Below are 11,711 nucleotides of genomic sequence, written 5' to 3'. Positions count from 1 at the left end.
TCTGGAAGACTCATTCATGTCGGTGCATGTGGTAGAGTATCCCAACATGTGACCCCACTGCCATTTCTCGGCCCGATTTCTACTGATGGGCACGTGGGCAGCTCCGGGCCTTGGCTCTCATGAACAAGGCTGCCGTCGATTCTCTAGAAGGTGTCTTTTCGTCAGCTATGTACACAGTTCCGCTGCACCTGGGACAATTCTAGAATCTCGAAGCACAACATAGAATCTTGCCGTTCTAGAATCCTAGGGCTATAAAATTCTCAGCTCTCAGAACTATAGCTTATAAGGGGTGGTGAACACACTGCAATATACAGATGATGTATTATAGAATCATATACCTGAAAACCTATATAACTTCATTACCCAATGCCACCCCAACAAATTCAATTAAAAGTAAACACCAATGAACCAAATGGACACTGCAGACTTAAAAAAATAAAAAGAACTGAAGTGTATGTTCTCACTGGGGCAGATCACTCCCTAAAGAGGCAAAAATCGGTTCTTGGGGAGCAAAGAAAATTTTATCTTTTCTATGTATAAACCATAAATATGCACTTAATGCACAAATAGATTTACAGTATATCTGTGGTATTAAAATTTCATGGGGGAAGAAATTAAGATTTTTTAAAAAGACTCCTGAGGGGAGGGGTGACAATAATAAACCGTCGAGAAACCCTGAAATAAAGGAATGGACGGTTCTAGAATCTTAGAACTGCACTATGGCAAACACTTTAAATAAAGAGACGCTTAGAAGTCTGCAGTCTGAGTAGACCAGAGAATTCTAGAACCCAGAACTGAAAGTCACTGACTCAAAGCTGGAGGGAGCTTTCCAGACCAGCAAAGGCAGCTGCCTTGTTTTGCAGACGGAAAAGCTTAGGCGCAGAGAGATCCAAGTCATGCCTGTGACACACACAAGCCAGCGCAGCAGCGGCTTTCCCTCCAGCCCGGCTCACACACTCCCCACTCTGCACAGGACGGCCTCCTGGGCTGACCCTGGAGCAGGCGCAGGAGACCCAAGCCGCCTCGCCAGGGCTCTGCTCTCTGGTGGTTTCTGATGGCCTCGGGCCCATGCCCAGCCCCTATCAGACAGTGCAGCACCGCCCTGGCTCCCAGCCCCTCTCAGACAGAGATGCCCATTCCCCGTCAGCTGGCAGGACCGCCCACTGCCTGCCTCCAGGGCAGTGGACTCTGGCTGTCCTGGCACCCCTGACCCCTCCAGTGATGAGGGGGCCAATCACCAATGAGCAGAGGCACCAGGCTGTGAGCTGTTGGCAGCTGCAAGGGAACGAGTTGGCGCAGGTCCCCGTCCTCACAGTGGCTTTCCCGCCCCGCACAGCTGTCTCACAGCCCCCAGGCACCACTGCCGACCTTAGGACCTGAAGATGGAGGTTCAGGTGCAGCAGCAGGAGCCTTTGGCTGGGGTCATGCCAACTGCACAGACCTGGAAGCATGTCCCTGCTCCGCCATTCACTGCTGTGTGACCTGGGGCGGGGACTTGACCCCTGGTGAGCGGGGTGACGGAGGTCACCGTGAGGGTGATTGAAGCCTGTGACCCCATGGAGCTCATGATGAAAAAATCCACAGCAACCCAGCCAGACAGGAATGTGTGTCCTTTTCTCAGAAGAGGAAACAGGTTTAGAGTCGGCACCTGCCCAGAGTCCAATAGCACGGCAGGCCCAGGGACCAGAGTTCCCACCGGGGTGGGAGGCTGGGCCCTGAGACAGAGGTTTCTCCTCCGCAGGAGGCCTGCTACCCAACGAACCAGACCCCTGGCTTCCCAGGGGAGCCTCACCTGGGGTCCCTCCTGCGCCACCCCTGCCGAGTGTGTCTCACCCACCTCCTGCCCTTTCACCCCAGGCCTCTTCATGCTGCTGGAGGCCGGGGTCATGACCTTGGCTGTATCAGGCTGGGCACCTGGCTTTGGGGCTCCTGCCTCAAGGACGCAGGTGAGGGCGCAGGTAGTCACGCCAGGGCAGATGGTTCTGGACCCTTCTCCGAGGGGCGTAGGTGGGAACTGCAGCCCTTCACAAGCATGGACTGTCCCCCCACCTCCCACTTCTGGAAGGAGGGAGGGAGGGCTGAGGGCTGAAAAGAGGGTAAGAGGTGGAGAAGGCTGCCCTGTCCATCCATGCTCTTCAGAAGCAGAGACAAAGCCCCCGGAGGTGAGCTGAAGAAAAGCCAGGCTCTCTTAACTGATTGTCCCTTCTTTATTTTCTTCTTTTTAAATATATGTATTTTTATTGATTTCAGAGAGGAAGGTAAAGGGAGAGAGAAACATCAATGACGCGAGAGAATCATTAATCAGCTGGCTCCTGCACACCCCCCACTGGGGACCAAGCCCACAACCTGGACATGTGCCCTGACCGGGAATCAAACCACCACCCCTTGGTTCATAGGTTGACGCTCAACCACGGAGCCACACCGGCTGGGCTGGCTGTCCCCTCTGGGTCTTTGTCATCCCTCTACAGCAACACCCTCTGCTGCCCAGCGGGTCCCAAAGAGGACGGAGGCAAGGCCTGTGGAGGGGAAGGGGCTGGACATCCCCAGGGAGGACCAGCAGGGCCGTACCTTCCATTCCACCGTGTTTCCCCATCCCCAACCCTCGGTGGCATCTGGCCCCCAAACCTTGCCCCAGCCCCAGCCCGTCACCCCACTTCTACAGGCAGAGCCTCTCCTGGCCCAGGCTTCTCTGGGCAGCCACGGCCAAGACGGGTCCTTAAAGTGGGAAGAGGAGTCAGAACCCCGGGGACTCAGACAAGACCCGCCAGTGGCTACACGGGATGTGACTGGTCTCGGGAGTCCAGCAGCCCCTCCTGAGACCCCTGTCCTACTTCTTTGACCCTGGACCTCTCCCTTGTCCCCAGAAAACCCCATAAAGGCTCATGAAGAAAGCAAAGCCAGAGTTTGTGGCAATTTGGGGGTGCTAGAAAGATTCAAGGGGTCCTCTGGAGCCCCAGAGATGGCTGAGAAGTCAGTCCATATGGCAAGGGGGCTCCCATCTCGTCCGTGGAGGGACATGTCCAATTAACAGAGAAGCGACACCCCCAGCCTCCACACAGTGCCCAGGGCTGGAAGTCCCTCTCCCCAGCTGGTACCCCCCAGGCAGCTCGGAGATGGGGGGGTGGGGGGGGGGGGGGGAGAAGGACTCCCTGGCACTTATCAGCCTCCTGGGTCTCCTGCCCAACAGTCACCTTGAAGTGACACCAGCTGGGCCCAGCTCCCCTCCCCCACTCCTGCCGTTTCCATGGGGACAGATGTCCTTTCAGCCAGCAGCATCAGGCCTCAGCCGCCCGCCCCAATGGGGAGGGGAAAACGGGTAGGGGTGGGGCTGGCCTGAGAGCCCTCTCTGGGTTTCTTTATCTTTTTTATCTGCGGGACTCCGCTGACTACAGCTTTCTGAGTTTTGGTCCCTGCCTGTGAGCCATTCAGGCTCCAATCCCAGCTCTTTCTGCGAAACGAGGAGCTGGGGACCCCCTTCTCCCTCCAAGGGTCCATCTTTTTCATCCTTCCCAGTGGCTGGGGTCCCAGCCTCCCAGAAAGGACACTTGAAACACACAATAACTTATTTATTTTCTGGATTGGAGGAGGACTTTCTTACAATCTTGGGCCCTAGGACCCAGAAGGGGGCTGAGAGGGCAGCCCCGATGCAGCCGGAGAGCCTGGCCGACCAGGAACCTTTCCCTCTCATCTCCTCCAGGACTGGAGCGAATCAGCCTCACGGAGCAGGGCCGGGGGCAGAGGCTCCGGGGCAGGGGCTCTGCGTGACCACCGGGTACAGCAGGGCCAGGTGCTCGGCGCCCTGCACGGGCAGCGGGCGCGAGCTGTAGTGGAGCACCAGCTCGGGCACACTGGCGAAGGGGCCGCTGTGCTGGCCCAGCACCAACTGGTTCTCTCGTGTCCACGCAAACTTCAGATGCAGGAAGCCCTGGCTGCTTCTGGGGAACAGCATCACAGGGGCCGTGAGCACCCCAGCCCCCAGCAGGCTCTCCAGCCCTGAGGCCACCCCATCACTGCTCCTGGAACCCGGGCACTGGTGTCCCCAGATATTTCTGTTAAACAGCCAGTTGGTGCCAAGGCGTTGGCTTGCTCCGCAGCAGGAATACCTTCTATGCTGGTGGAGGAGGCCCTGCCAGGGGATAGCCCCTCCCCTGAAACATGAACTGACTTTCTCTCCAAACCTCCTGACCCCTGGTGCCACCCCACCTGACCTCCCCACTAGTTAACCCCCAGTCTGGGGTCTCTTTCCTTTCTCTGTCTCGGGTGGGTGGAATGATGTAGAACCTGGGAATCATTTTATCCACATCATTAATATGATTCAGGTACTTCCTGTTTCTGGGGCACTATTCCCAACATTTTTTCATGTATTTTTTTCCATTTAATCATTGCAGTATTACCATGAAATCCATGCTATTATCCTTTCATAAATGAGGAAACCAAGGCCCAGAGAAGGTGAGTAAATGAGCTAAGGTCACACAGCTAGAAAGTGGTAGAGGCAGGATTTGAACCAGCCTCCAAAGGCCTCTTCAACCTTGGGCTTTTAGGGATCTCACGCTCAGATGCCTAGAGGATCTTAGGAGTGCCGTATGCTCAGACACACCTCGGAGCTTAGGCAGAGAAGCACGTAGCGCCAGGGTCTCAAACTCGAATGCCCAGAGGGCCACTCAGACTCCAGCCCCGGGACAGACACAGTGAATATACTTTAACTTTTGGACTGGGGGGTCCACAGAAAACTGACATCTGCTTCTCCATCTCACCCAAGTCCCAGATCTCCCGTGTGGCGTCCACGCCATCTTCTTGCATACCTCCTGTGACAGGGAGCTCATTCTCCGTAGGTCTCCCTGGAGGTCCCACCGATAGGTCCCATAAGTCCCACCCCTGGGCCTGAAAGCCCAGCCCCCTGGCTGCTGGAGGTACACCCCTCTGCTCAAACCTGAAAACATGCCGCATGCAGTCCTGTGACCTCCAGGAGGCGGGGTCTCACCTGAGGGACAGGGAGCAGTCTTGGGGGCTGGTCTCGCTGAGCCGCACGAGGTAGCTGCCTTCCTTGCAGAGCAAGAGGAGGTTCTCGGCGTCTGCCCGGCTCAGAGGCCCGTGAAACCACCTGGTGTGGGGGCAGACGTCTCAGGAAGGGCCACCCCCCTTCACACACACTGGGGGTCTGGCGCAGGCACAGTGGTTAAAGGGCTTCTGGCCCCCAGGCAATGAAGAGAAAAACTCCCTTGGGTTTCTCAAGAGGAGCCTGTTTCCCCCGGGGAGGCGGCAGAGCCCAGGCCAGGGTGGAGCCGCTCCACCTGACCTTGACCTTAGCCTCCCCGGCTGGATAACTCAGCCCCGCCCTAATTCCCCAACTTGAATCACTTGCTTATCACTCTCACAAGATTTGCTCCATCCTGTATCCCCACCCACCTGGACCGCTCTTCACTTAGCATTTTTCTTTAACGTGTGCAAAGAGAGGTAGCAGCTGCAAGCAAGGTGTCAGAGAGGGATGCGCATCAGGGACTTCGTGGTTGTTTGTATTGAAAGAAAACTGAAGAGAATAAACGTTTCTCCTGTGCGTCAGTGTTAAGTAGCCAGGTTGGTATCGCCCACCTGCAAGGTTTGGGAACGACTGTGATGAACACAGCCACGGGGCTCGGACCTGGGTGGGGGCTTAGGGAGTCCCTCAGGGCTCCCGGGCTGGAGGGACACAGAGAAGACCCTCACCCGCCCAGCCTGTGCCTCTTCACAATCCTGTTCTCCCCAGTTTTACCCCAGGCCTGTCCTGGGGGTGAGAATCTCTCTGGCTCTTCGTTCTCAGGCTTATGCGCCCCACTCAAGCGGAGGGAGGAAATCCCCCCTTTACTCTGGTTGAGCCAGGCACCATCTTGGGGGGTTTCAGCTTAAGGCCCAGATAAGTGACAGGCTCAGATCCTGTCGCCAGGAGATACAGAGCAGGGATCCGAACCCTGAGTCTGATGCCAGAGGGAGTGGAGACTCCATCTGATCCTGCTTTGCACCTAGCAGCTAGGTCCTAGCTAGACGGTCTGGCACACAGCAGGCGCTGGCGCCCGAGGAAGAGTAGTTGAAGAAATGAATGAAATGAATGAGTGCATGAACCAGCTCCCCTAGTCCGGTGGATCTGTAGCTGTATGGGGCCAGGAGGGATGCGACCCAGGCCCTCCATCTTGTTTCCCCACTCACGGCTGTTTCTCCAGGGGCAGGGCAGGGTCCACACGCTCTGCGAGATGGGGGCTTCTGGGTGGGGGTTTCCGGAGCTCCTTGGCCGAGCCTGGGGTCCTTTCCCACTCGGGACTGTCAAACTGCACTGAAGGGGGGGAGGGTTGGAGAGCAAAGGTTTAAGTCCAACCTGCCTGGGAGGAAGGGGTGGGGGCCCGCCAATGGAATTTCAGTAGGAAGGCGGTACCAATGGAATCCAGAAGAGGAGGGGCTGGGGCCGAATTGGTAAAGGAACGACCAATTGACTTTCAGAAGGGTGTGGTCATCCGCAAGTCTAGTGGCAGAGAAGGGCGGGGCAGCTTCATGAGTGACAAATCAGAGAGCAGGGGGCGTAGCTAAAAGGGTGGGTTGGAAGTTCTGTCCCATTCCCGGCAAATCACAGAACTAGATAACAACTCCCCATTATACAGACAAGTAAACTGAGGCACTGAGCTCAAATTCCCCTCCCAGTCTTACAACATATGGGGCAAAGTTGGGTTCTCACAACTCTTCCTGGTCCAAGTTATTTTCTTTCTTTCTTTCTTTTAATATATCTTTATTGATTTCAGAGAGGGAGAGGGAAAGAGAAATAGAAACATCAATGATGAGAGATAATCATTGATCGGCTGCCTCCTGCATGTCCCCTACTGAGGATCAAGCCCAAAACCCAGGCATGTGCCCTTGACCAGAATCGAACCTGGGACCCTTCAGTCCGCAGGCTGACATTCTATCCACTGAGCCAAACCAGCTAGGGCTATTTTATTTCTTAAAGCTGACCTTATTGTTACTCCTTTTATAGGAGAGGAAACTGAGATTCAGAGGCTTGTCCAAGCTTACCCAAGTCTACCTGATGACAGCTGCTAAGAAATGCTACTCTCTCCCCCAACAACTCCTATGTAATTGAGCACTTTATAGCACTCAATTTCCAAGCACCCTATTCTGTGGATACCATGATGACCCCCATTTTACAGGTAAGGAAACAGACTTAGGGAGATAAAATGATTTGCCCAAGTAAGTGACACAAACCCAGGTCAAAGCCTTCCCCTTCACTATACTGAGCAGAGTAAGTAGGTCCTATTGCACTCTACAAGGTGTTCCTGTTTCCAAGGAAGATAGTTTCTTCTGGGAAGAGAAATTTATGGCTATTAGTCATTCACACTTTAGTGAGAATTAACATGCCACCAAAGTGGCAGATAATTGGGGTCCACTTTGTAAGTTGAAACAGGGGATGTGACCAGAGCAGAAAATAGAGGGACTCAAGCATTGAGAGTGCCTGGGTTGGAGAAGCACCTGCAAATGCCTTGGAGATGTGGTCTTTCTTCCACTCCCAGGGCTGATCATACTCATCCGCTGGCCTTTCATCTTCCTGGGGCTGCCGGCTCTGTCCAGGCCTTTGCCCTGAAAAAGGCCTGTCTCCTGGCTCCCCATCCTGCTCCTCATAGGGAGTGTCATACAGCTGCACTGCCCTACAAGGCAGTTCTGGGAGGCCAAGGACACTGGTCAGATCCCACTCCCACCTGGGACCAGGTCATCCTCCCCCAAGCCCTGCTCACTCACCACTCACGACCCGCTGGGCATCATAGGGTTCCATGTAGCCATCATCTGGGGGTGGCGGATGAGGCTGGGCATCAAAGGGGTCCGAGTACTCGGTGTCAACTTCTGACTGGGGAGAGAAGGAAAGGGACACCAGGTGGCTCTGGATACGCCCTGCCCCCTCTGAGCCCTCTGACACACCCCCTTTCAGCAGTTCTCTTTTCTGGGGGAGGAGGGAGTCTCCGCTACCACCCAGGAATGTTTGCAAGAAAGATGCCAGCTTCCCCTACTCCCTTTCTTCATGCAGTTCTGATCCTTCCCGACAGACCCCCTCACCTCCTTCCTTTGATCATTTTTTTATATATACAGTGGGGCCTTGACTTACGAGTTTAATTCGTTCCGAGACCGAGCTCATTAAGGAGCTCGTTAACTCAAATTATTCTGTCAACTCAATGCAAAAAAATCGGCCGAGAGACAGCTGGTATCTCAAAAAACTCGTTAGTCGGGACACTCATAAGTCAAGGCCCCACTGTATTTTCATTGATTTTAGAGAGGAAGGGAGACAGAGATAGAAACATCAATGATGAGAGAGAATCATTAATTGGCTGCCTCCTGCACGCCCCCTACTGGGGGAATCTAGCCCGCAATCTGGGCTGTGCCCTTGGCGGGAATCAAACCTGGGGGACCCTTTAGTCTGAACCCGGCTAGGGCAGGGTTTTTTTTTTAAAGAGAGGAAGGGAGAGGGATAGAGAGTTAGAAACATCGATGAGAGAGAAACATCGATCAGCTGCCTCCTGCACACCCCCTACTGGGGATGTGCCCGCAATCAAGGTACATGCTCTTGATCCGAATCGAACCTGGGACTTTTCAATCCGCAGGCCGACGCTCTATCCACCAAACCAGAGCAGTCAGGGGTAGGGCAGTTTTTTTTGTTAATCCTCACCCAAGGATGCTTTTTTCCATTGCTTTTAGAGTGGAAGGGAAGGGGACAGACAGACAGAGAAACATCCATGTGAGAGACTCATCCATTGGATGCGTCCCACTCACATGTGCCTGAACCTGCAACTGAGATACATGCCCGAGACCGGAATTAAACCCGAGACTCCAGTCCTCTGGCCAACACCCTCTCCACTGAGCCAGACTGACGAGGACTTCAATAATTTTAGAGTTTATCAGCTGCCAGCACTGTTCTAAATGCTTGTTATATACTTACTTGTCATATCAACATTCCGTAGACACATTATCCCCATTTTACAGAGGAGGAAACCAAGGCACAGAGCGGGTAAGTCACTTGCTCAGGGTCACAGAGCTGGTAAGAGGCAGGTTTTGATCCCAGGTTGTCCGAGTCCCTGCCTCCTACTCCCTTTCTCTGTACCATCAACCCAACACAGTCTCTCCTAATCCTCCCCAAATCCTTCTCTGTTTCCACTGAGGGTTTGCAGTGATCCTCTAAGAAAAATACTATAGCCCCGCCGGCGTGGCTCAGTGGTTGAAGGTCAACCTATGAACCAGGAGGTCACAGTTGGATTCCTATTCAAGGCACACGCCAGGGTTGTGGGCCCGATCCCCAATAGGGGGCATGCAGGAGGCAGCTGATCAATGATTCTCTCTCATCATTGATGTTTCTATCTCTCTTTCCCTCTCCCTTCGTCTGAAATCAATTTAAAATATATATTTAAAAAAGAAAAAGAAAAATACTACAAAAATCATGGGCACTGGAGGCAGGTCTGGAGTTAGACCGTGACCACAGGCAAATTGCTTCTATACGTTTCTGTGAGCCTCAGTTTCCAGGTCTGTTAAATGGGAATAATAACACAGGCAGTTCAGGGAGTAGTGGTGAGGATGTTTTAGTGCCCAGTAGGGGAGCGAATTGCTCAGGTCTGTTTTAGAAAGCTTCCTCCAGCTGCCCAGAGGAAGGACGCTGGGGGAGGGGCCTGGAGAGGGAAATCAGGGGCGAGGACAATGCAGGGCCATCAGAGAGGTGGGTGGACCAGCACTGTGCGCTGCAAAGGGGCAGACATCAAACTTCGCCCAGCAGGTGAAGGGCTGGGGAGTGTCTGCGGTCGCACATTCAACATGCTCCCCAAGTCCAGGGCCCAGCCTGGTCCTCCCCGCCCAGTCTCTTAGGGCCACGCACCTCCGCCCCTGCACTGCCCAGCAAGACCTTGGCTCTGGCCACCTCGGCCATGTCGGCTGCCTCCACCTTGATGAGCCGGTGCTTGGGGGAGTCGTACTTGGAGTCCCCGGGGCCCGCAGGGTCTGGCTCCAGGCGGCTGTCCGCGTCCTCATAAGGGTCCTCGAAGTCCAGGTTCTTCTGTTCCAGGTAGGCCCGCAGGATGTCGCTTTCCGTGTAGTCGGGAGTGGGTGGCTGCGGAGGGGGCCTCCGACCGCCAAAGCTCAGGTAGTCCCGTAGCCACTTGGCCATTTGGGCCCGCGTCACCCCAACACCTGGCTACTGTAAAGGGGAGACACACATGCCCTCTTCCGGGCGCCTTCCTCAGCAGATTCCCCGGGGAGGAGGGGGAGGAGGGGGAGGAGGAGGGAGGAGGAGGAGGAGGAGGAGGAGGAGGGGGAGAGGAGGAGGAGGAGGGAAGGGGATGGGGAAGGGGAAGGGGAGGAGGGAAGGGGGAGGAGGAGGGAGGAGGAAGAGGAGGAGGAGGGGGGAGAGGAGGAGGAGGAGGAGGAGGAAGGAAGGGGGAGGATGAAGGCAGGGAGAGGAGGAGGAGGAGGGAAGGGGAGGAGGAGGAGGGAAGGGGAGGAGGAGGAGGAGGAGGAGGGAAGGGGGAGGAGGGAAGAGGAAGGAGGAGGGGGAGGAGGGGGAGGAGGGGGAGAGGATGAGGAGGAGGGAAGGGGATGGGGAAGGGGAAGGGGAGGAGGGAAGGGGGAGGAGGAGGGAAGGGGAGGAGGAGGGAAGGGGAGGAGGGGGGTCAGGTGTGCCCCTTGGCTGGGCTCAGGAGAGGGTGAAAAGGAGAGAAAAAGGAGACGGAGGGGGCGGAGACGCAAAGCCCACCTGAGCCCGGCTCTGGAAGGCCACGGGGGAAGGGGGTGCTCCGCAGGGCCCCGAACGCCGAGCGCGAGGTCGTCCGGCCAAGGCGAGGGGCATCCGCGGGAACGCGTGGAGCTCCTGCGGGCGGCGCGGTCCCCGCGTGCACCTCGGCCACCAGGCGCCCGGGAAGCGCCGGGATCCCTCCCCGGGGCCCAGGGGTCGAGGAAAGCGCCGCCTGCGGACGCCCCAGCCCCGCTCAGACGGGGCGCCTGGGTTCGCGGCGCAGCGGGCGGGCTCCCCCGGGGCGCGCGCCCCGCCCAAAGTTGGGCCGCCGGGACCTTGACCCCGACGCGGTGTGCCTCCTGCGGCGCTGCCCTCTGCTCCGGGGGAGCCCCCGGCCCCCGGCCCCCAGCCCCGCCGCCCGATGCGGCCCCGCCCGCGGCACAAAGGGAAATAAACCCCGCAGAGCCCCTTCGCGTTTTCGGAGACTTTACCGCCGCCGGCGCGCGGCCGGGAGGTGGGACTCCGGGGAGGGGCGCGCAGGCGGGCGCTCCGGTCCCTGCCAGCCGCGCGCCGTGTTGGGGGCAGCGAGGCTAAGGGTTCTCCGCCTCCCGCTCCGCGGCTGCCCCCTCCCTCCCCCTCCCGCGTCCCCTCCGAGGTGCCTGGACCTTCCGTTCTGGGGAGGGAGGGAGCCGCGGCCACGGAGGGAGGGGGTGCGAGGCAGGAGTCGCGGCGCCGCGGGAGCCGGACACTGACCCGGAGGGCAGAGGCGGGCGGGAGCCGACAGGCGCTGACCTTCAGGACAGTGAGAGGCGCACGGGCGGGTTGGGGGAGAGGGCGGTGGAAATTGGCCGGGAAATGGGGGGCTGGACTTGACCACGAGACAGGGCGGGTTGACCAGCAGAGGGGGTGAGAGTGACCACCACGACTGGGCGTTCAAATTGGACCAGGGTCTGGCGGCGAAGCTGACCCGGAGATGGGGGTGTGGGGATTGTCG

General features: G+C 56.9%; 1 protein-coding gene across 1 annotated transcript; it reads right to left on the bottom strand.

Annotated features, from left to right (window-relative positions):
• Window positions 1–3,462: 3,462 nt before the first annotated feature.
• SHD (Src homology 2 domain containing transforming protein D) lies at window positions 3,463–11,066 on the bottom strand. The gene is made up of 7 exons (XM_070413890.1): window positions 10,739–11,066; window positions 9,866–10,183; window positions 7,753–7,858; window positions 7,486–7,674; window positions 6,181–6,304; window positions 4,982–5,101; window positions 3,463–3,935 (listed from the first exon to the last, which is right to left on the bottom strand). The coding sequence occupies exons 2-7, from the start codon at window positions 10,151–10,153 to the stop codon at window positions 3,716–3,718; spliced, it is 1,047 nt and encodes a 348-aa protein (XP_070269991.1). The 5' UTR covers window positions 10,154–10,183; window positions 10,739–11,066; the 3' UTR covers window positions 3,463–3,715.
• Window positions 11,067–11,711: the final 645 nt, after the last annotated feature.

The sequence above is a fragment of the Myotis yumanensis genome, unplaced genomic scaffold, assembly GCF_028538775.1.
Source record: "Myotis yumanensis isolate MYYU_CA2020_CCGP unplaced genomic scaffold, mMyoYum1.0.hap1 SCAF_5, whole genome shotgun sequence".
NCBI lineage: Eukaryota > Metazoa > Chordata > Mammalia > Chiroptera > Vespertilionidae > Myotis > Myotis yumanensis.
The sequence above is the reverse complement of the archived record's forward strand: the minus strand, read 5'-3'. Positions and strand labels throughout refer to the sequence as shown.